General features: G+C 48.1%; 1 protein-coding gene, 1 non-coding gene and 1 pseudogene across 2 annotated transcripts; all 3 read right to left on the bottom strand.

The window, feature by feature from the left end:
• Nucleotides 1–1,780: 1,780 nt before the first annotated feature.
• On the bottom strand, nucleotides 1,781–1,873 carry TRNAI-UAU. Its single transcript is given in 2 exon segments — nucleotides 1,781–1,816; nucleotides 1,836–1,873. It is a non-coding gene; the product is annotated as a tRNA-Ile (tRNA).
• Nucleotides 1,851–4,033, bottom strand: LOC118027242 (annotated as a pseudogene).
• A 4,453-nt stretch (nucleotides 4,034–8,486) lies between these two features.
• LOC117997537 (epididymal secretory glutathione peroxidase) lies at nucleotides 8,487–16,724 on the bottom strand. The gene is made up of 5 exons (XM_034985909.1): nucleotides 16,638–16,724; nucleotides 13,208–13,361; nucleotides 10,279–10,396; nucleotides 9,763–9,862; nucleotides 8,487–8,693 (listed from the first exon to the last, which is right to left on the bottom strand). Exons 1-5 carry the CDS (start codon nucleotides 16,722–16,724, stop codon nucleotides 8,487–8,489), a joined length of 666 nt encoding a protein of 221 aa, XP_034841800.1.
• Nucleotides 16,725–24,490: the final 7,766 nt, after the last annotated feature.

The raw sequence follows: 24,490 nt of genomic DNA, 5'->3' as shown, positions 1-24,490 counted from the left end.
ATGGGTGACAAGGCAAACCAGGACATTTAACAAAAGGACAGCCAGCACTGGGAAGATGCAGCTGGGGAGAAATATGGATCCTACAGCCTAGTCTGTTTGCAAAAGCAGGCAAGGAATGTGGACACGCCTATTCATTCATACCTCTACTCACTCTAGAGATTCGGAAATTCTGGGCCTTTCAACTCTGGGCTTGGTGCAAGGACCCAAGGAGACAGCTTACTCCTGGAATAAATTTAAATAGCCCAAGGTCCCCTTGATTTGGAGTCTCAATGCTGTGGCAAGAACAGAGAGGACCCAATGCTTAGGACAAAGAGAAGATCCCCCAAAGTAATAATCTGCTAACTTGTCTTAGGCTCTTATTCTGTGCTAAATGCTTTTAGCATCCATCTATATCTTTGTAACAAACCTCACCTAAATTTAGTGGCTTAAAAACAATAATTGTTTCTTTCATTTAAATTCTGCAGGTTAACAATTTGGGCTTCACTCAGCTGGGCAATTCTCTTTCTGGTTTTGCCTGTGGTCATTCACGTGATTGCAGTCATCTGGCAGTCTGACGGGGACTGGATGGTCCAAAATGTTCCCACCCACATGTCTGGGGTGTCAGCTGGCAAGGCTGGGATGGCTAGGATGGCAGCGTGTGTCTCTCTCTCTCTCTCTCTCTCTCTTTATGTGCTCCTCCATCCTGCAGGAGGTTAGACGGGATTTCTTCATATGGTGGGTCTCAGGGTCCCAAAAGGGCAAGAGGGGCAATTGTAAGGCCTGTCCAGGCCTTATCTTGGAACTCCTGCAAAATCACTTCCACAGCATTGCATTTCGTCAATCACGAGATCAGCTCACATCCAAGAGGGGGAGAAATAGACCCCCAGCTCTTGATGGAAGATACTGCAAAATCACATTGCAAGGGGACATGCAGAGAGGTGGGAGGAATTTGGGGCCATTAATTAATTGATCATTGATTATCTCCTTTGTAACTGAAAACAAGTCCGTGAATAACCTCTATTCATATGTCCATCGTAAATCTGGGTGAGTAAAGTGTTCATTATCACTTCCTTACCAAGTGTTCCCCTAAGTTGGTCTGTGAACCTCGTTTTGAACCTACAGTTCATGGTGGGCAGTTCAGGGCGGGGCGCAGCATCTGGAAAAGACCTGGCGGTGCCGAGCACCTGCACGCGGACGATTTCCCATCTCCTGGGAAGCTGCAGAGCTCTGTCTGTCTCCAGGATGCCTCCGGTAACACCGACTAGACCCAAGTTTCCCGCTCAAGCCGGACATGGTAAAGGGTCAGTTCGTTTTCTGAGCCTGACCACCTGTGTCTTCGTCGCAGCGACAGGCATCGCAGACCTGAGTGATGAGGATCCCAGACGCAGCCCAGAGGAGTGGAGAGACTGAGGTAAGGAAGGCAGGTTAAAGACGGGAGAGTGTCCACTGAAATACTTAGGAAAAACCAAGATTGTCCACATTTCATGGAGTTAACAAATCAGGCATAGGAGTAATTTTTCAGTAACTTTTAGAATTTGTACATGTACCTGAACTCTGGGCCCGAGTCTCTGTCTGAGGGTCCTTTGCTCACTGAGTTGTCTGCTGTGAACAGTCGTCTTGGCAACCGGTGTGCGGGGAGGGCAGGCGCCAAAAACGCTGGGCTGTTTGTTCCGCGGGACCCTGGGCGGGGGGTTCTAGCACGAAGGACAAGCGAGCTCGGAGTGGGTCGCCAGTTTCCTTGGGGGTGCGCCTCTCTCCTCCCCCTCCTTTGATCTGCACGGGTCGGAGGGGCGGTAAAAGCTGCTCCAGGTGAGGCTCGAACTCACAACCTCGGCATCGCCCGCCAGCTGCTGTCTTATAAGTACCGCGCGCTAACCGGTTGCGCCACTGGAGCCGTGCGGGTGCGCGGCGGCGGGGCTGGCGGTGAAGGCGCTTCCGCCGCTGAAGGCGGCCTCTGCGGCAGGGACTAAACGGCGCGAGAAGGCCTTCCCGAGCGGGCCTGGGAGCGGCGACCCGCGGTGTCCGCGGACCTGGAGCCGTTTGCCCCGCGGCCGGCGCTGCCGGCGCTGCCGGAGGCCGGGGAGCGCAGTGCCGCTCGGACGCCGCCGCCGGCCCGCAGCCGTCGTCTCTGGAGGAGGGCCTGCAGTTGGCCCGGTGCTACCCCCGCGGGGGTTCCGGCCTGGGGGGCTGAATGCCCCCGCTGGGCTCGGGCGTGTCCGGCTGGGGGTCCCCGCGGGCCCCCGTCCCGCGCAGCCGCCCCGCCGGCCCCTTCGCTGCTGGGTTCTGACCCAAGAGTGGGAAAATCCTACCCTGGAGCCTTCAGAGAGCTAGTACTTCCTCGCACAGGGCGCTGTTCTTCAAACTCACGGCCGCAACGCGGGCTAAGGAAATGCAGGAAACACCGGGGCAGCTCCTCGACCTTGTTCTAAAGTCTCGTGCTCACATGCACGGCTTACTCGTGTTGTAGCGCGCTTCAGACTTGGTTCTCTGAAGGTTTTCATTGGAGTATTTTTGGAGCGGGCATGTCCGCAACTATGCACTCGCACACACACACTTATATATGCACTTATGTGTTATGTTTTAATGAGAAAGATTCTTCAGCGCTGCTCCTTTAATACAGCTTATTGTGCCGCAAACAGTCTTGCATACACATCTGCAACAATGTATTGCCACGCACTCTGTGTACAGGCAATTGCCATAGGCACAGCTGATCGTCTGCCCGGAGTTCTCAGCTGATGGGATCTGGCTTCCTGGCTCTTACACTAATTTTTGAAAGTCAGAAATGTCATGTCCAAAAATTGCTAAGGGGGCTATAGAAAATAATCACTTTATTCAATATTATAGTTGTAGAAATGGAGTATACATTTTTTTAAGGTTTTAATTTTTCATTGGTGTGCCCCGAACTGTCTTCACATCTTCCCTTTTTAAAAAAAAAAAAAATATTTATTTCTTTATTTTAGAGAGAGACCAGGGGATGGTGGGGTCACAGGCAGAGGGAGAGAAGCAGACTCCCCACTGAGCACAGAGCCCCACACGGGACTCAATCCCAATTCCCCCAGATTACGACCTGAGCCAGATGGAGTGGTAGCTTAACTGACTGGGACACCCAGGCATCCCTGGGGTATATTTTCTTTAAGAAATGAAAAACTAAGGGCGCCTGGGTGGCTCAGTCGTTAAGCGTCTGCCTTCAGCTCAGGTCATGATCCCAGGGTCCCGGGATCGAGTCCCACATCGGGCTCCTTGCTCGGCAGGAAGCCTGCTTCTCCCTCTCCCACTCCCCCTGCTTGTGTTCCTGCTCTTGCTATCTCTCTCTCTGTCAAATAAATAAAATCTTAAAAAAAAAAAAATGAAAAACTAAGACGTAAGTACCACTTACCATCGTTGGTGTATCAGTGTAGGCCAGCAGGAAAAAATACCGTGATAAGCTTGTCTCTTTGATACCAAGAAGACATCCTAGTTCAAGCTTTAATACCTTCCTATGTTTTCATTAGAGGAAGTGTTCACTTTTCTTCTGCTTTTCATTCTTTTCCATATTTCACATCAGAGGACTGGTACAGCCTTTAAAACTTCATTAAGAGGAGCAAATTCAATATCCACTGATTTCTTCTCAAAAGGCATTTTAACTCATCAGAGAACCCTGCTGTTCCATTCTTGTGAATACTCTAGCCATGACAAAACTCAGTAGGGCACAGACAAATCCAATAAATAGAAAAAGAAATCTATTGAGTTTTGGAATGTTTGGTACATTCGATCCGTCCAGGATTATGCACCCTAAGCCTCTCATTGTAGACAGGAAGCTGGATGTGTGTCCTTCCATAATATATTGTCCAAGCAAGCTACTGGTCTCTGATGCCCACGTTGATCGGTCACAGAGCCAACACTTGGAGGTTCAACAGTAACATCATCAGTGATTCTTCTGGTGATCAGGGAGTAAGAATACCGCCAGCAGAGCATACACAATCATGGCCCACAGCAAGTGCATCCAGGGTGGTTCCTTCAGCTTCGGGTTGGGGCGTTCGAGCACGAAGAATAGGACTCGGTACGAAGTCTCCATGTTAGTGGTGGCAGGGGCAGCTCTTGACCCCCTGTATCATTTTATTTTTATTTAGCACTAGAGCATAAACTATTTCCCATGATGGTCAAGCTAAAGGAAACACTTAGATAGCCCTTGCTATCTGGTTGGACCTGTTCTAAGGACTGAACATATAATGACTCGTTATCCCACATTCTTATATTATTTGTAAGAGACAGTGTCCAATCCATCCACTGATCTATCACAATTTAATTGGATGTCTTTGACCCATCTTCTGCTAAAGAAGACATTTGGTGCTGAGGTGCATTTTAGAGGTTGAGGACCAGTGTTCCAGAGCAAAAGCTGTCTTTCTGATTCTGTGTCTTCTCTTCCTACGAATATCCCAGCCTGAGCTAAAGAGTGAGCTCAGTTCTTGGTCCTGGGGAAAGCTCTGACCAGCCCCTAAGGTCCCTCTCCAAGGGAGAGGACCTTACCTCTCTGACTCAGAAATTGTCTTCTGAGTGGGAATGTGGCCTTCCTAGCTGAGAAGTCAGCCTCTGACAGGACAACCTTCCCGGAGGGTCAGTGTCCTTAACACTTCCTGAGCAAACGCAGATGTTCTCTGAGTCAGGTTTGGGGATAAGGTGGTGGTGTCAGGATGTACAGAAAGTACGATGAGTCAAGGGTGAGACTTTATGATGGTGTTCAGATGATGTTTTTGAACTCATAGCTCCAAAAAAGGTTACACTTAATCTTATTTTCCACTTATTTCTTTAAAGAATGCAAGGATGTAAATTAATCTTTTCTGACAAAGATACCCCATCAGATGCAACAGTTTCTTTTTTTTTATGATTATTTATTTATTTGACAGAGAGAGCGAGAGCACAAGTAGGGAGAGTGGCAGACAGAGGGAGAGGGAGAAGCAGGCTCCCCGCAGAGCAGGGAGCCCGACGCGGGGCTCGATCCCAGGACCCCGGGATCATGACCTGAGCTGAGGTGAGGGCAGCCGCTTAACCAACTGAGCCACCCAGGCGCCCCAAGATGTAGCAGTTTCAGTTAGGGCTATTCCTTGGTTTCGTTTGTGGTAGGTAGTCCACTGTCACTTTCCAGGATCTTTCTTTCACTCTTTGTAGGAACAAACTGGTGCATTACATGGAGAGACAATTGTGCATCCTTTGGGTCCTTTTGATCCATCTGTCACTCTCCCTGGGAGGACGGCTTCATTTACTGCCCCACCTGTGGATCTGGGAGTCAGTGTCAGGCCTGCTCTACTGGGAAAGCTCTTCCGTCACATGTGGAGATGGTGACGTAGCAGTTGTTTGCCGACTACCACACACTAGGGGACAAGAGAAATTTCTACCAGATGGATCCCTGGCCTTAGTGGATGCACTGTGAACCAGACCTGGGCTTGGACTCCTGCTGCTTGGTCCCCATAGCCTCCGCTCTCACCAGGGGCCATGGAGACACATTGGGCCCTCCGGTATCCATGTCCACCTGGATCTTATGTACAACAGTCCTTGAAATGTAAGGGTATTTCTTTCTTGATTTTATGGTTACTGAGTGAATGGTCAGAAGTCCCTTTAGAAAAGGAATGGGGAAATTGCTTTCTATATATTTGTGGTGGTGTTGCAGGTCCTACTTTCTCAGGACTTGGCTTCTCCTTTAGTCAGGGATTCTGGGTCTGAAAACTGTTCAAGATCAGAAGCTGAGCAAGGTGTTGTGATTTCATTTGCAACTGGGGTTGCTGCCTCAGTCTCCTGGTTATCTATTCTTGGTTTCTGCCGACTGTACAGACGATGATAACCTGTTGGCTGTTCACCCACCTTGCTTCTGGGGAGGCTGTGTTCTATGAATCATCTCCGACATCTAGAGAGTTCACACACACACAGAGTCTGATGGATGAGTGCTGCCCTCTCTGGCCTGAATCATTTCAGGATCCTCTAATCTGCATTGCTAACAGCAACACTAACTACTTCTATAGCAGAATCTCTCAACAGCCCAGGCCTTTCCAGGACACTCACCACACACTTCTCAGTGATCCTGCACATTCCTTTTTATTTTTTCAAACTCCTGCAACATCGTCATCAGTGGGTTTCCAGCATCACATGGTAAATCCATTCCAGGGTGGACACTTCTCTCAGCTTTTGATCCCTCATTTCTGCTACATTTATTGAGAACCGTTTCTTTTCCAAGCAGGAGAATCCAAACAGTGTGTTGGGTTCTTGCCAATGTGTAAAATTTCTGCACATTGGGAAAATGCTCCCATATCAATGAACTCTCCTGTAGCTAACTTTGTGTTCCATGCCCCTTGATCCAGAACCCTTAGAATCTAGTTCTTTATGGGACAGACGTTGAGTAGGTGGCAGAGCCCATGATGTTTAGCAGAACAGAAGCTTCTGCGTTGTCCTCAAGCAAGAAGGACATGCTTACCCTTAATAAGGAGAACTCGGGGTCTTGGAAAATCTGGGGATTTAGATGTTCTAAGTCATCCAACCAGATGTCTCCACCCAGTGTCTCAGGGTTCTATTCTTTTCCAGTCAAGGCCATGACCTGGGCATAGAAGATAATTTAGTTTGACAGTTTAACCTTCTTTGGAGCTCTGCTATTCCTACGATTAAGTCTTGGACGTGAACCTTAGGTTTTTGTGCTCTCGGGTTGCAGGATATGAGAGGTTCTTGATCTCCTCTTATGGAAACACTCTGGCTTCCACAGTTAGCCTTTATTTGGTCACATATCACCCTCAGCCTTTAACCATCTCTCTCCAAAGCATCAATTTCTTCTAGTAACCATCTTTAAATTGCCTTAAAATCATATCGCCTTAAAAGTTCCACCTCTCCCACATTTCTCGAGCACCTGATACATCACACCCACCAATACGTATCCTTTCACCAGTGTAACCACCTCATTCAGGCTTGGTGAAAGTTTTAAAAATTGCTATGGGGCACCTGGGTAGCCAAGTCAGTTAAGCGTTGCACTCTAGGTTTCAACTCAGGTCATGATCTCAGGGTTGTGAGATCAAACTACGTGTTGGGCTCTGCACTGGGCACAGAGTCTGCTTAAGATTCTCTCTTTCCCTCCCTCTTCCTCTGCACCTCCTCTCCCTCCCTCTCTAAAAAAATTAAAAAATAAAAATTGCACTGCTACTCTGTACCTGGGGCTGTTTGTGCTCCACCCATCCCCTCACTGCCAACCGGATGGTGGATAGCTCAGCTTCAAAACTCTAAAACTCTCATCCTAGCACCTTCTTTCTCAGATCCCTTCTGGTGCCAGCCACTGCAGATTGGGTGACCTGTAAAGACTCAAAGGTGGAGATTTGCATGCAAAGCTTACTGGAGCACTACCTCAGGGTCAACAGAAAGGCATCTGACCCTCGGGGGTCTCTGCAGCTGGGATGGGCCCTTCAGAGCTGTCCCAAGTTGAGAAGTCAGTCTTTACCTTTTATAACCTCCATTGACCAGTAATTGGATACAGGCTGCCCCTGGAAAGGGGACATGACCTCGACCTGAGATCATTCCCAACAAGGGGTAACAATTGAGAACCACCAGGTGACAACCTCCCAAAGATCTGGGAGGATAATTCCTTCTATCCAAGGGGTTCAGGTAATCTGGGAAACACACCATCTGTGACAGTCACAGTGAGAAAGAAGAGAGGGATGAGACAAGTTTGAGCACAGGATAGGGTATAAAAACCACCATAGTGATGCCAGACGCTGCAGAAAACATTTTATTGGAGACAGTGCAGGGCTGGTTCTGAAGCTGAGGAATCTAGGGTGGAGAGGGGAAAGCCCATCCTTCAAAGGATGCCTTGCCCAGGTGTCTTAACCTGAGTGCACTGGAGGTCAGACAGTAGGGAAGTTTCTGAGGATCTGAATTAGAGGGAGGCTCTGGGTCCCACTATCATGGAGGTGCCCCTCTCTCCATGCAAGGCAGTCTCCTGCTCCCACTCCACCTTAGGGTTCCTAAACCAAAATGACCAGTCAGCGTGCGTGTGGGAGGGTGGGGGTCATGGATGAACACTGATCTGAAAAGACTTGGAAACTGACAGGACGTGTTTGTCCTGGGGGAGGGAAAGTGTTATGAGCTGGAACCTAGGTTGTACAGTTACCCTCCCACTCTTATTTCTACACCTCCATGGTGGAGAGAGAAGGGGGAACATTCTGTCTGGGAACATTCTTCTTCAGGATGTCGTGGCAGACTGAGCCATCCTCATGGAAGGCTGATTTTCCTTTGATGGTTAGGAGTGATTAAATTTAGAACAGAGGTGTGAGGATTTAGGGTTTCCATTCTTTTGTTCTTCTCCCACATATATACTCTTGCAAGGAGAAATAGCAGTAACCTTCTGAATATAATTCTACTTGGTAGAGAGTGGGAACTCTGGTGGCATAGCGTGATTTAGTCAAGTGGAGGCCATTTAGGAAGAGTGTAGTGAAACACGGAATTTTTTTAAAGGTCTTCAGATAAGAAGCAGGGTGGCTCCTCCCCCAAACTCGGCCTTCCTATTTACTTTTGAACTGTTTCAGGTACTCCAGGATGTCTGACTTGACCGTGCTGATGGGAGTCCGGTGGAACCAGCGCATGACAGGGACTCCATCAGGCCCCACCAGGAACTTCTCAAAGTTCCAGCGGATGTCGTGGACCTTTACGGGATCCCAGGATATATGTCTGAATAAGCCCAGAACCTCAGAGGGGTGAGGGCAGGAGAGCTGGAGCAGAGATGGAACAGACAGACAGCATCATTTCTGTTATTTTCACCCACAGGGAATCCGCTCCCTCCCATGCCTAGATATTCTGATTTCCTGTGATTATTAACAAATCCTCTGGATTGCCACCATGCCAACTATCAAGATGGTTGTAGATATAACAGCAAACGTCTGTTCCCTCCTCCTGTTCCCCTGTGACCCCTGTGATCACAAAGCCACGCCACTGTGAGTAAGATACGTCACCTCTGTGGCTGTCAGTTTCCTTTTCTGCAAAACGAATGGTTTAGATTAGAATGCAGTTTCCCAGGTCTTAGGGCTCCTGGGCCAGTAGCATTCCAAAAATATCTTTGGGACCAACATGGAGGTCCAACATTTTTTTTTTGTCAAATAATAAAACTTTTGAGAAACAGCATCACTTTATCATTTAATTTAAAAAAAGATTATTGTAAGAATAAATTACATATAGGTCGTAATCTTAGAATAACCCTATGAGTCAGTTGAGTTTATGAAACCCTCCTTACACTGTCCTGTTCTCATTTTATATACGCTGAGGGTATATAAAAATCTCTATCTGAGTGAGTGCTGGCTTGCCATCCAGCATTTAGGAACAATTAACAGCTGGTGGTTAGAGACCCTGTCAGCCTTCAGTTCTCTGTATCTAAAAGTCAGTGTTTCATAAAAGGCACTTACTACATGGTATTAACCTATTGATTTCTACTTCCCCCTCTCCAGTAGGAACCCATCAAGGACTGGGGTGTCTTATCGTTCTTTATATCCATATTATTTAGCAAACTGCCTCATACTCAGCAAATGTACTTTGAATGAATGAATGTCAATGAGCAAAAGAGGGTGGTCCTCGGAAACACAACCACTCTACATAGCCCTCCCCATCGTGAAAGCCAGAATCTCATAAATACTAACAAATTAAACCTGGATCTCTATCCTAACATGGAGACCTCTTGCCAAGAGTCCAATGTCACTTCCAGGCATGAGCCTTGGGTCCATTTCCACCACACCAGCTCTCTGCTAGGAACGCTAGGAAAGAAGAGGTTTGGGTCAGTAATTCACTCACCTTCAAGAAGGTGAAGACCTTCTGTTCCTTCTCGCCATTCACGTCCCCTTTCTCAAAGAGCTGGAAGTTGGGTACGTATCCTCTCCCTGGACGGACATACCTGCAACGAGCCACAGCATTCCCAGGAAGCTCCAGAATGTAGGAGAGAAAGTCATGGTGGGCCACCAGGATGAGGGGTCACGGGAGGGGCAGGAAGAAGGAAAGATGTGGAAAACTGGGCTGGGAAGGGAAAATAAGGCCATTTCCTGACTTTGGGCTCCCTGATTTCACGTAACGTTTCTCGTTCTGCTGTGCTCTCTGCGCTGCTCCTGTCCCAGCTGTGTCTGTGTTCCTGCGCCCCTGTGGTCCACCCAGATCTCACTCCCAGGGAGAAGGAGAGTCTCTGGACTCTGCCAGACTCACATCAGGATCAGACAAAGCTGCTGTCAGTTTGCAGGTGCCCCCAACCCACACCCACACTGGAGACCGAAGAAAGGTAGACAGGGGCCTCCTCTGGGGTTCCAAGCAGGCACTTACTTCAGCCCCGGAAGAATCTCTGAGTTCTCTCCTGGTTCCTGCTTTCCGAACTGGTTGCAGGGAAAGCCCAACACGACCAGGCCCAAGGGCTTCAGCTCCTCCTGAAGTGCATTCAGTTCTGTGGGTAGAGAAGGGACAGCAAGGAGGCCTGACTAGAGACTCTGGCTTGGGAGAGAACGATCTGTACTCATTTTCAGGGAAAGAGAGGACTAGGGAAGGAAAAATCTCTAGGTGGGAAAGACTCTTAGTGGAAGGGCTGAAGTTAGATGCTGGCGCTCCAGACATGCATTCAAAAGCCCTTTATTATAGGGTAATATTTCCCAAATCTGTGGCACATCCAAATCAGCTGAGGGCCCTTTCTTAAAAATAAGGATGACCACGTCCCATCCCAGATAATTCTGATTCCCTTCTTATGAGACGGCCCCCAGTCACCTTTATTATTCAAAACCTCACCAGGTTCCTGTTGATTGTAGAAGTTGCAGCTGCTTATGGAAAGTGTATGGAGGTGTTATTAATGGGTTCAGTTTCAGGTTGACAAGATGCAAGTGTTCTGGAGATTTGTCTCATAAGAATGTGAATACACTTAACACGACTGAACAGTACACTTAGAAATGGTTGCAATTGTAAATTTTATGTCATGTCTTTTGTTAACCACATACGTACAAAAGCTTGCCTTCCCTGGTTGGTTAATTGCTAGGCTGAATCTTTCTTTTTAATTTTTTTTAAGATTTTATTTATTTGAGAGAGCGATCAGAAGAGGGGGTACGGTCAGAGGGAGAAGCAGACCCCCCACTGAGCAGGGAGCCCGATGCGGGACTCGATTCCAGGACTCCGGGAACCATGACCCAAGCCAAAGGCAGTTGCTTAACCAACTGAGCCACCCAGGCACATTGAATCTTTCTTTTTTAAAGGAAAAGACACAGATGAAGAGAATGGGCTTCTCTCCTCTGTACAGACTGGGTGCCCTGGGTGGAGCAGAGATAAACCTGACAGGTGCAAAGGGAACCAGAGAAATTCCAGGTCCAGCTTCCTGGTGTTCTTCAACAATCCTCAGGATGTTGAAGATACATTCTACCTAATGGTCCTCACTGACATGCCAAAACACAAGATCGCACCTAGCTTCTTTCACTGTTTTCCAATCTGCTCAGATTTTTATAATCAACCTCTCTATTAACGCTTTCTGGGCTAGGTGGCTACTCACTGTCAGTCCCACTGCACGGCCAACTGGTCAACTAGTACTTCCTCTGAGTCCTGTTTTTCTTCTCCTTTTCCTTTCCCTTTCCCTTCCTTTCCTTTCCTTTCCCTTTCCCTTTCCCTTTTCCTTACCTTTCCTTTCTTTCCCTTCCCTTCCCTTCCTTTCCCTTCCCTTTCCCTTTCCCTTTCCCTTTTCCTTCCCTTTCCTTTCTTTCCCTTCCCTTCCCTTTCCTCTCATTTCCTTTCCTTTCCTCCTTTCCTTTCCTTTCCTTTCCTTTTCTTTCCTTTCCTTTCCTTTCCTTCTTTATCTTTCTTTCCTTTTCACAAACTAGAGATTGCCTTCCTGATTCCATATGGTTCCTCAGTACCTCTCCCCCATCCTTCCCGCCTGTCTTCAGTCACTGTACGTGATCACTTCCTCCTGTCTTCCAGTCCTTAAACAAACATTCCTTAGTGTCCTTGTCTGTTATGTACAGAGTGGGAACTGAATAAATTGATTTTTAAAGTCACTGTAAACTGGCAAAATGAATTACGGTCCAACATAATGTTATTCAGTCTTGAATGAGGAGATGGTCTGAACTCTAAGGTACTTTATTAATTAAAACAAAAAGTAAAGTGGCAAGTAGTATTTATATAATGCTGCAACAGTGGGGGGGAGCAGAAAAAAAAAACCTCTATCTATATATTTTGTACGCATGATAATACCAGTCATTTAGAGGGAGGGGGAAGGAGGTGGAAAGACTTCTCACTCTAGGCTTTTTGATTCCTATAATTTGTGAGACTTGTGAATATATTACCTATTCAAAACATAATCAAAATGAAGTTCTTGTTGGTTTAAATATAAGTCCCTCTGTTTCTGATAAAATTCATCCTATTCATTATTTTTTTTTTAAGTAGGCTCCACTCCCAGCATGGAGCCCACCACAGGGCTTGAACTCACGACCCTGAGATCAAGACACGAGTTGAGATCAAGAGCTGGACATTTAACCAATGGAGCTACCCTGGCCCCCTTTGTCCTACTCATTCTTCTTCGTCTTCTAAACTCCATGGTCTGAGGTATGAGAAAGATAAAGTCCCTCCCTGAGTGACACACAGAGAGGAGGAGTCTAAGTCCGGGAGGCACTGAGTTGGAGCGGGAAGATTCGCCTCTCTCAGCACCTGCCCACCAGCTCTCCAGCCAAACACGGCTCCAGGTATAAAACCCCATCCCCCTCTCTCTGTCTTTGTAGGTTGCCTGTAAAACCCTGGACAAGCCTCAGAAACATCGATCCTGTCTCCGTATTTACCAAGGAGACTTCCGGAATCTGTGGAGAGGCTCCTAGTGCTCGGAGATTTATTGATTCTCCTGGAACTCCCAGGAGCAAAGTAGAGGCAGAACATAGGGAAGTAGTCGGCAAACTTTTTCTATAAAGGTCCAGGCAGAAAATACTTTAGACTTTGCCAGCCAGATGGTCTCTGTCACTGTTACCATCAAGTCCTCACCCCGGCCTGGAGGCGTGAAATCAGTATGTAAGTGCAGGGCCATGGCTGTGTTCCCATAAAGCTTAGTTTACAAAAGCAGGCTGGCCAGATTAGGCCTGTGGCCTTTGCTTGCTGGCTCCTGACATCAGGGAGTGAAGTCACTTGATCATGAGGATCGATTCTGGTATGTAGAGAGAATATAATTCTAATTATGATTTAGAATATAATGAGCTGGAAACTTCCGTCCCGAGGAGATGTGGCTGTGAATTCTTACCAGGATACTGAGCTGTCAGGCCACAGTAGGTGGCCACGTTGACAAAGAGGACGGGCTTGCCGGCGTACTGCTTGAACTGAATGTGCTCCTTTCCATTCAGAGTGAGGGCTTCATAGTCATAGATTGTGCCTTTCACATCTTTGTAGCAATCCATCTGGAAGATTTAAAAAATGATGCTGTTAACGACAACAATTCCTAACCTCTGTGTAAGCTTTCGAAGCACTCAAAGAGTAGTACCTGTATCGACTGAAAGCAAACCAGGACAGTTGTCCACGGTGTGTGTGGACTGAGACTTAAGTCTTGTGACTTGGAAGCCACTGGTTTTTGAGCAAGCCACAGTCAAGCCTCCCTGTCCTGTTATCCTGGGGGTGGTAGGATACGAGGAAATGCGCTGGGATGAGGTGAACAGAGCAGAGGTTCATGGAATCGCAGGGAAGCCCTAGAAGGCAGTGGGCCAAAGAGGAATGCTCACTGTGCCTCTGTGAGAATGAGGCTCACGTTGGCTCTGGACCGAAGGCATCCTGCCTGGACTCTCCCAGGGAAGGGAAGGTACTGGATCGCTTACATACGTAGCGGAAAGAGCTCTGACCTGGGAATCAGAAGACAGCTCTGCTGTCAAGTCCTCCTGTGAACCTGGGCAGTTCTCATCCTTGACCCTCAGTTTCCCCACTGCTAAAATGAAGACATTTATCTAGATTCCGGTCAGGTCCTCACAGGGCCTTCCTGGTTCAACATTCTAGAACCTAGTATCAGCTGTGCCTTGAAGAGCGTTCTCTCTCCTGTCACTCGCTTGCTCGAATGATGGTCTGACAAGCCGCAGCCATGACACTGTAGCTCCCAGCGGCGGACGTGGAGAGCACCAATCCATCTGCCAATGGCACCGAAATCTATCTGGCAGCACCGAGCTGCTGCAATATCAGCCCCCAGCCCGCCCCGTTCTGCTCTGGGAACTTAATCCTCGCCTTCATCACTGGCTCCATCGAGCCTGTTCCTCCCCAAGTCTCCTGAACATATTTGAGCAGAGTTCCAAGTAATACAGATAAATTCCATGTAACAGAAACAAGTTGTCCAGACATTCTCACTGCCTGTTTTAGGTTAAATTCCTCTGCAAGGCAGATCTCACCTTATTCTTCCTCCACTCTATCCATGTAGGGTCCGTGAAGGACCCCTTTTCCGACACTGGGAAAGCTGCTGCCAGTTGCTCATGGAGCACAGGGAGTATGAACAGAAAGTGTGAGAAGGAAGGCAGAGGAACTGATCGGAGAAAGGGGAGAAAGACATGATCTGATAAGGAAGGTCCAGGTAGTATTTATAGAATGCTGCAACAGTGGGGGGGAGCAGAAAAAAAAACCTCTATCTATATATTTTGTACACATGATAATACCAGTCATTTAGAGGGAGGGATAAAGATTAAACCAGGCTCCCCGGAAATCCAGTGGACTAGAAAGGATTTTAGCCAACACCACCTGTCCAGATGCAACACAAATGAAACCAGACTTCTCCAACCTTCTAGGCCAACTGCTTCTACCACTAGCTCTCCAGGCTCTGGAACTCGCTCCCTGCTCCTGGGCAGAAAGGTTCCTTCTCTCTGCAGGCTTTCGCACCTTTCCCTGAGTGCATACGCAAACACATACCAGCGAAACTGAGACATGCATAAAGAGAATACCATATGAAAGCATCCATCCGTTTCCATGATGCTGGGCTCTAACCTAAACATTTTTAAGAATTTGTCTCTTGGGCGCCTGGGTGGCTCAGTTGGTTGGGCGACTGCCTTCGGCTCAGGTCATGATCCTGGAGTCCCGGTATCGAGTCCCGCATCGAGCCCCGCATCGAGTCCCGCATCGAGTCCCGCATCGGGCTCCCTGCTCGGCAGGGAGTCTGCTTCTCCCTCTGACCCTCCCCCCTCTCATGTGCTCTCTCTCATTCTCGCTCTCTCAAATAAATAAATAAATCTTTAAAAAAAAAAAAGAATTTGTCTCTTATTTTTTTCCTTTGCTACTGCAGTGAAATTTACTGGAAATCGTGTTGGGTAACCAGGGTGTGGGGTTTAGAGAGACTCTGGGCCGGGAGAGCCCTTCTCAGGCCAGCTTACTCGGGATACTCATTGCTGCTTCAGACATATTTATTTAAGTCCACATGATATGTCTCCAATACCTCCAGACTCCGCTTTTTATTAAGCAAATGCTATTGCCCAGGTTCCAGGGGCTTCATACCCGATTAGGCAGCCTTGAGTAACAGAAAAGCCACACCAATTCTCAGAAGTAGAAAGTAGGGCGCCTGGGTGGCTCAGTTGGTTAAGCGACTGCCTTCGGCTCAGGTCATGATCCTGGAGTCCCGGGATCGAGTCCCGCATCGGGCTCCCTGCTCAGCGGGGAGTCTGCTTCTCCCTCTGACTCTCGTGCTCTCTGTCTCTCATTCTCTCTCTCTGAAATAAATAAATAAATCTTTAAAAAAAAAAAAGTAGAGAGTAACCCAGGAGGTTTTCCCGTCAACTTCAGAGTGGCAGGAAGATCTTACCAGAGCTGCCTTTTACTGAACACTTTCTATGTGTCATAATTATTGCTCACCTGCCCACAGGTAGATACTGTTGCCCACAAATTTATAATGAGAAATCCCGAGGCTAACAAAGGCGAAGGGACTTGTTCAAGACAGAAGTGATCGCCCCTCTACACGGATGAAAGGTTGCTTGCCTCTCGCTTCATGATTCCATTTTGCCTCCAAGTCATCCAGATCATTGTCGCCCTTCCCAGAGCTGCCCCTCCCTTTGCTATACACACAGTTCATCAATAAGGCAACTGAGCCATGAACTGGGACTAGACTGAGGCCAGAACCCAAGACTCCTGATCCTAAATCCAGTTGCTTTAGACCTCCAATTATTTATTTATTTATTTATTTATTTGAGAGAGAGAGAGAGAGAACAGGGGCATGGAAGGGGGGGAGGGGCAGAGAGAAGCAGACTCCCCGCTGGGCTCAGTCCCAGGACCTGAGATCGTGACCTTAGCTGAAGGCAGATGCTTCACCAACTGAGCCACCCAGGCACCCCTAGACCTCCAATTATTTTGCCTGTGTTTATGTTTCTCTGATTAACTCTCTGACTTTATCCATCCCTAAAACTTCCACTGCCTTCCCGTGCCCCAGGCCCAGCTCTGATGTAAATTAAGTACTGGTGTAGCTGGAAGAGTATCCACGCCACCCTAACTAGAGATGCAGGAGAGCAAGGACCACAGTAAGGAGACTCTTCCCTACCTGTATTCAGCTCAAGGAACACCCATTTCTAGGACCAAAGAAGAGTCAAGAAGAAAAGAAAGGTTAATGGAAAACCCCAAGAAGAAAGAAAGCAGAGGTCAGATTCTTACAAGAATGACTGGAGCAGGACAGAACAGTAACTTGACCTTGGAACCCTACCCCGCCCTCTCTGGAGGTCACTCACCTTCATCTTCTCAGGCTTGGCATTTGTCTGTGTAAAGCTGACTAGCAGAAGAGGAACAAGGTAAGAGGCCCTTAACTGTGCAGTCATGACTAGTGTCTCTAGATCTACTCTTTGAGGCTGAGATCTCGCACGCCTGGCAGCCTTTTGATATGCTAGCCAAGCCTGCGCAGGCCAATCGCAAGGTGGCAAGGATTTCTGGGGTATGAGTGGGGACGTAGAATTTAAACCACATCCTCACCCACACACACCCCCGTGGGCATTCAGTGCTCACCGGTGCGATGCGGACCTGAGACTCACATAAATTCTGGCAGAATTATGAAAAGGTGAGGGCAAGCGTCCATGGTCCTTGAAGACTACTGTGTGTTTTAACGGAGTGGATAGTAGGGTCCAGACGCAGACAGTGCCTCCCCAGCATTGCAGTGGGGTGGCTGCAGACGGGACGACAGAGATTCCAAATACCATTCTTAATCTCATGATGTGTGGACCACCTAGGACCTCTCCAAGAGAGCTGGAAGGAAACTGGCCCCAAGGAGGGAAAAATATTCTCAATATGTGCGAAGGAAGCCCATTTCTATGTTCATTATACAACTGCCTTCAACTGCTGACAAATTAGCAAGGAAAGCAACCAGCCCTACAGACAATGGGCAGCAGAAAATAAGCCAAACCGCATCTGAGCTGGGATACAATGTTCTCCTCACCAATAATCAAAGAAATGATGCATTCCGCATTTATCAGATTGGCCGAAGTCACCTAGGTGTCATGCGTCTGGTCTAGGAGGTTCTTGCGCACCAGATTGGGGAGGGGACGAGCGGCCGCCAGTTTTGTGGAGGATAATCCACCATTAAAAATGCTCTTAATCTCCGGGAAGCCCCAGGGCCTGAGAAGGATAAGGGCAGGAGACATGAATTCCTCTAAGAAGAAAAATGCCACCATTGTTCGAATGCAGTTCCTAGTAGCCCAATAGTCTCCACTGACATGGGGACTAACAGGGGACCCAGACCTGGAGCCTAGGAATTGCTGGATTTCCCACTTGCATAATATATTTACCCCCCCACACCCCCCCCAGGGAGGCTTATCAAGATCTTCCTCCCTCTTGTGTACAATACTGTCTACTTTTGGACCTTGAGTGCTGGGATCTGAGCTCATCACACTCCCGAATTCATGATCATTTGTCCTTGCAAGGCCCCTCTCTTGTTTTGTGTATTATTCCCAGGCTTTAGCTCCCAAACCCCATTCTCCCCCGCCATGGGTAAAATATGTTTAATATTCCTATTGTTTGTTTTCTTGAAAATCGTGTGCATTCCTCATCAGATTATTAGCCCCTTGAAGCTTAAAACATCACTTACTTCCCCCCCCCATTTGGACGTCACATTCAAAGGGTTGAGTTAATGAAACTCTTAAATTTATGGCACTTTATCATCATTAGGCTGTGCGATGCCTGTCTTATTATATATATATATATATATATATATTTTTTTTTTTTAAGTAGGCTCCACACCCAGCTCGAACTCACGACCGTGAGCTTGAGACCTGAGCCGAGATCAAGAGTCAGACACTTAACCCACTGAGCACTCAGGCGGCCCTTATTACATTAATTTTATTTAAATTGGTTTTTGTCCCCCATCCACTCCCACTGTCGGGGGAGCTGGCAGGGAAACAGCTCTGCAGCCTGGAAGGCTGGCGGCCCCGGATGACAAGCGGGCAGATGCCTCAACAAGGGGGAATGTTCGTGGGGGCTTGGAATCCCGGGTAGGCCACCCCCTGGGTGGAAACTCCAGATTCCCTGAGGAGGGTCGGGCTGCTTCCCGCCACCTCTCTTCCCTCAGCCTTCCCCCCAGAGGGTGTGCGAGCCAGCTCGGCTAACTCCCCGGGGCTGAGACGACACAGCCGTCCCCAGCGGTAAGCCCCCGTCCCGCCAGCCGGGCCGCCCTCCCCAGGGCCGCACAGCGCTGCCTCCACCTTCTGGAAACTCAGTCCCTTTGGGCTCAACGCTCCGACTTGGGCATTTCTGAGCTCTCTTGGAAAACAAGCTTTTGTTCTCCCAGATTCCCCATCTCTACTCAGAGGCCTCCAATCTGGTGGGGGGAGGAGGGAGCCTAAAACATGACCTCTGACCCAGCCACGAAGCTCCCCCCCCCCCCCCCCCCGCCCCGGAGGTGGCTGAGCCGGGTTTCCTGTTTGGTGTGTCTGCCCCCCCACCGGTCCCCGCTCTCTGGGTTCATAGAATGATGGAGATTAAAGCGTCGAGCCTCAAGAGTCATGTTTTTAATTGTTCCTTCCCAAGCTGTGTGACCAGAGTCTGCGCCTCTGGTTCTTATTTGTAAAATTGGGAGAATAATGTGACCTGGACCAGCCCTGGACGTGGCCCCAGGGTAAACATCCCATGTTTACTCAACAGATGACGAAACCGGCGCCCAAGTAGAAGAACCGATTTCCCCAAAGTCCTGTGAAACTGCACCCTGCCCCCGCCTTTCTGTTTTAAATCCCTTGCTCTCTCTGCCGTTTTATCTTTGCTCAGGACACAAGAACTCCCGGAGTAGAAGAGAAACTTTCATTACAGACTCTGCCTCACGGGTCAGATCAAGTGGCCTAAAATCTCCCCAAGCCTCTGTGTCCCACTGCTGTAGTCTCTGTCCGGGAGAAGAGTCTCTGGAAACCTCCACCGGAGGCCTGGGGGGGGCACTTCCCGTCTTGGTCCGCAGCTGCTGCCTCATCTTCCACCCTCCGCTAGAGCCGCTGATCAAACCCCATCGTTTCCTTTCCGGAAAGTGGGAATAATCTGCTTGTCTTCTCTCTTCCAGGCTCTTCCCTTCCTGCAGCCGCTCGAGCCTCGAGACACCTGCCTGCTGACATGGCTCCACGGAGGAAGTCAGGCTAACCAGGTTGGGAGAGCATCACACCCGGACGGGCAGGTACCCAAACCTCTCCTTTCAGCGCCTCAACCCCCCTCCCAGGACGCCCTCCTGCGATTCTCGGCACACAAGCAAAAATCCACCGACTCCCTAAAACACATCTCTTTGGACTTACATTCTTGATCTTGGAGGTCGGTAATTCTGAGTACTTTGGGATTCTACCTCCCCTGCTCCAAACCATCTCTATATGTATGCCCACCGAGAGGCAGGGGAGGGCAATTTTATCAAACAAGATTTTAAGTGGACGTGTTTGTGACCTGAGCCGTAACTTTAAGGCGGAAAGCCTGTCCGGATCTAAATTGGCCATAAACTCTTGTCACTTTCCGACTTTAAAAATCCTACAATTGCAAATAGACCATAATCTTCAGTAGACAGGGTGGCAAAACCCCCTATGTCTCAACCACTCCTGCCCTTTGCCACACAGACTCCAACTTCTCCTTGAGCTAGGGCTCGTGGGAGGAGAATTTTCTTGCCCGAGGTCACGCAGCTAGTGAGCGGCAGCTTAAACACCCAAAGCCCCCAGACTCCTTGGCCTAGCCTGTTAAGGACTTGATCCTACCTGGAAATCAATACCAAGTTTCTTGTGTTTTAGCTAAAAGTGACAGAAGTTTGTGCCTTTGATCATAAAGGAAACAAGTTCCACTTTTGCCGAGATGCTGTCCACCTCCTCCTCCCAGATTCAAACCCAGACCTGGCAACCCAAACCTGACCTAGAGATTTTTGTCCCCATTTACATGGGGACAGATATACTTGAATATTTTCCCTGAATTAGATCATCTCTTTGGGCATCTGGGATCCCCACGCAGAACTCCAGGATTTTCCTTACTCTGGGTACAAGTGTGAGGCCTAAGACCCATTCCTAAATCTGCAACTTTAAAATAATATTGCGTATGTTTATATAATATTTGTAGTTCACAAATATCCTTCCCATAGTGATCCCACTGAGCCCTCCCAGTGAGCCCTTTGCATACGGAGGACACGCATTCCTTGCTTGAATTTGCAATGGAAAAGTGAAGTTCACAAAGGGGACTTGACTTGCGCAAAGTCTCAGAATAGTGTAGACCTAGACCATAAACTTGCGTTTTTATTTCAAATCCATCTGTCTCTCCACTCTCGGCTCCATTCCCCATGAAACATGTTCGGAAATGAAGGAAAGTCCTTGAGAGACCACTGTCCTTTTGCATTTAATTTTCATCCTCAGGTTTCCTTAACCTTCTGACTTCCTTCCCCAAACATGCTGAGGTCTGGGGCTCTCCTCTGGTCGAGCCTGGCCGTGGCCCTGGGCCTTCACAGAGGCGGCTGGCTTGGCGCTCGGACTGGACTTTCGGAGGGGTGTGTCACCCGCGCCCGCCTCCTCCCCCGGCCTCCAAGGAGGAGGAAGGCTGGAAGAGATCTGCTCCTCGGGGGTTGGGCTGGGGCGGCACTAAGAGGAAGGCTGTGTGCTCCCCCAGGCAGTGTTCTTGTCTGTTACTCCGGCCCTAATGGGCTGGGGGAGGGCGTGGGAGAGAGCTCGCTGTCCGTGCACAACCACCGGAAGCTGAGGAACCCACACCGTTCAAAACCCGAGCCCTCCCACCTGCAGAGCCTCCAGTCTGTGCCTCAGGCCCTTGCTGCTCCCAGGGAAGGAAGAAATACCCACCACATCCACGAGCACTCGCTGCGGCCTTCACCAACGACTGGAAGAGGCTGTGAGGCATTGGGAAAACACCTCCCTAGGCCTCAGTTTACCCACTTATAAACCAGAAAATCTCCAAAGGCCCTTCTAAGGCTAACATTCTCAGTTTATGTTCCCAGCTTTTGAGAAATTCTTATCGCCTCCGAAGCTGATTGGATCGTTGTTTTTTTTTTTTTTTTATCCCTACACGATTGGGAACCAAAAGTAAGAATCAAGAAATCTTACAATTTCGAGCTCTACTGTGTCCTATAGGTCATATAGGTTTTCCAGGCCACAACTGTATGCGTGAGAACCCGATGCTCAGGAAAGTGGAAAGATTGCCTGTCCAAGTTCAAGGCCAGGGCCAGACAGACACAGACTCTCTATCCATGTTGCAATCAGATGAGATGCAGAACAACAGATTCGAGACCGAGACCACTTGGCTTCTCCGCTCCCATCCTACAACCTGCCGGCCCGTGGCACCTGAGGGAGGGCATCAAGGGCAGTGGGAAACAGCAGGAGTTGACCTCGAACCTCCCTGCAGTCGTCCCAGGGACACCCAGGGACAAGGTGGGCTCTCTTTCGGGCTAAGACCAACAGAGGCAGGAAATACTCACAGATGAAGTGGTATGATGCTCGGGATTTGCTTCAAAATGACTCTTTTTTTTTTTTAATAATTTTTTTTTAAAGATTTTATTTATTTATTTGAGAGAGAGAATGAGAGAGAGCACATGAGAGGGGGGAGGGTCAGAGGGAGAAGCAGACTCCCCACCGAGCAGGGAGCCCGATGCGGGGATCGATCCGGGGACTCCAGGATCATGACCTGAGCCGAAGGCAGTCGCTTAACCAACTGAGCCACCCAGGCGCCCCAAAATGACTCTTTGAGAATGTGTCTGTGTGGGTGGGGGGGGGGGGGGGGGGGAAAAGTGCATGTGGATCTAGACGAATGAAATTAGCCAGCAGCTGTGCCTATCACGGCTGACGTGAGTAATATGTACGTGAGGTGAATCATACTCTCCTCTCTACCTTTTGTGCATGTTTGAGATTTTCAGTAATAAAAGTTTTAATTTAAAGTAACACGCTGGAGACGCCTGGGGTAGGGGACTTCTTAAAACTAATGGATAGAAAAGGAATAGAGCAGGTCAGAGGGTAAATACGATAAGCAGGGAGGGAAGGGGAAGGAAGGAAGAAGACAGAGAAACAGCAGGACTTCCGTGAGCAATAACTAAGTCCTTATTCCCTGCCAGACATTTCCGGGGATAAATTCTTAATCTTTATTTTAAAAGTCAGTATTATTATGTTCTTTTCCAAAAAAGAAACGAATACATAAAAATTACATAACTTGCTCAATATTGCATAGCTAGAAAAAACTCAAAGCCAGGTCTGTTTAAATCCTAAATCCAAATTTCTTACCCTGTACACGATGGGGAGGGAGGAAAAGAGAGAGCAATTGTAGACATTGAAGAGTAGAAAGTGTAGAAATGGGGAAAAAAAATAGGAGAAAGAATGAGGATCAGTGAATTCAGCATCAGGGACTGGGCTGATAAGAAGGCCTCCCAGAGTCATTCCTGGATCCACAGGCAGCAAGGGCTGGTTTTGCTCAACCTTGACCCTTCTGAGGAATGATTAATCTGTCATCAGGATAAGTTCATAGAAAATCTGTTGTGCCGTCTGCTGAGCTTGCTGTGGAGGGAACACAAATTCGGCAGTCCCTGTCCTCTGCTGGTGCCTGCACCCAGGACCTCCCAGACATTTGTGACTGGCCCTGCCACTAACTTCTTGTGAGTGTGTGTGGGTGTGTTTGCAAGCTAAATTATAGCAGAAAGGGAACAAGGAAGAGATAAATACAGAACTCGAAGAAAGTATAGGTTAATCGTTGACAACAAGAAAGCAATGTTACTTCACGTCGACTTTGCTTCTTTCTTCTCCATTAAGAAAAATATATATTTAAACTTAAAAGAAGAAAAAATGCAAGACAAAGAGAATTTAAAGTTAAAACCGGGGATTAAGAAAAGCCATCCACTGGTATGTGAATTTGTGGACACAAGCCAGACAGATATTTCTCAAGATGAAAATTAAAACCATAACTTAACCTGCACTGGTTCTGTAATCAAAGGGGGCGTTCAAATATTAAACCTGCCGAACCCGCACAACCAATTGGAACAAATGCTGGCCTCCAAGAGATGGTGTGTGTGTTCCCATATAATCCTGCCCACATCACAAGAAGCAGATGTCCTGATAGACACTCAGATGAGCTGATTTTCCAAGGGGGGGGGGTGGAATTGGACTTCAGAACCTAAAGAAATTCTACAGCCATTGCTGCTATTTAGGACATGTTTTATTTTATTTTATTTTATTTAAAGCTTGTTTATTTGTTTGCTTCTAAGTAGCCTCTACCCATTGTGGGGCTCAGACTCACGACCCCCAGACCTGCCAGGCGCCCCTGGGACATGTTTTAAACAGACTATTAATACACATGTGGGTGCTGGATGACGCTGTATTCCAGCAAGGGGTTACCAAAAGTCAACCACAAGCATCTTAACGTTGTCAGTTAAACTCTAGGTCTGGGCAGAATGTTCCGCACTTCGCCTCTCTCTGCCCTGCAAACTTAGATTTTATTTCGTGGAAGGTACAAGACGTATGCTGGTCAAATGCACAGATCATTGATAGCCAGTAAAAATAGCTATTATGATAGATGACGGATTAAGATTGAAAAGTTCCATTGCCTGGGTGGATAGACTAAAAGAGGCACCAGTATCATTATGGCAAAATTCATATAAACTTAGATTGACTTTTACTTGACATAAAGTCAAAAGTGAATCAATAAAAATAAAAAATAAAAATCAGTGAACTAATAGTGTTTCGATGATATTAGAGAAAATAATGCTATCTTGGACTACGTTGATTAGTGCACAGCATTCCAAAAACTGTGCTTTTAATTGTTCAGGTCAGATCTGAAATAATGTTTCTACCTGTGGACAGAACAAATTAAAATGTAAGTTAATAGGGGCACCTGGCTGGCTCAGTGAAAGAGCATGTGACTCGACCTCGGGGTGGTGAGCTAGAGCCCCATGCTGGGTGTAGAGATGACTTAAATAAAGAAAACTTTTAGGGGCACCTGGGTGGCTCAGTCGTTAAGCGTCTGCCTTCGGCTCAGGTCATGATCGCGGGTCCTGGGATCGAGCCCCGCATCGAGCCCCCCCATCGAGCCCCGCATCGAGCTCCCCGCTCGGCGGGGAGCCTGCTTCTCCCTCGCCCACTCCCCCTGCTTCTCCCTCTTCCACCTC

Source organism: Mirounga leonina, unplaced genomic scaffold, assembly GCF_011800145.1.
Source record: "Mirounga leonina isolate KUSES-001 unplaced genomic scaffold, KU_Mleo_1.0 Mir_366, whole genome shotgun sequence".
NCBI lineage: Eukaryota > Metazoa > Chordata > Mammalia > Carnivora > Phocidae > Mirounga > Mirounga leonina.
Note: the sequence above shows the minus strand (reverse complement) of the source record. Positions and strands in the feature narration are given on the sequence as shown.

What these genes read in the sequence shown, in the direction of transcription:
- LOC117997537 (XM_034985909.1), bottom strand. Translation starts at nt 16,724, where the DNA reads ATGACTGCACAGTTAAGGGCCTCTTACCTTGTTCCTCTTCTGCTAGTC. An exon ending in CCAAGCCTGAGAAGATGAAG is followed by an intron (nt 13,362 to 16,637) that starts GTGAGTGACCTC and finishes TAAATCTTCCAG; the next exon opens with ATGGATTGCTACAAAGATGT. An exon ending in AGGTCTTCACCTTCTTGAAG is followed by an intron (nt 8,694 to 9,762) that starts GTGAGTGAATTA and finishes TCTCTGCTCCAG; the next exon opens with CTCTCCTGCCCTCACCCCTC.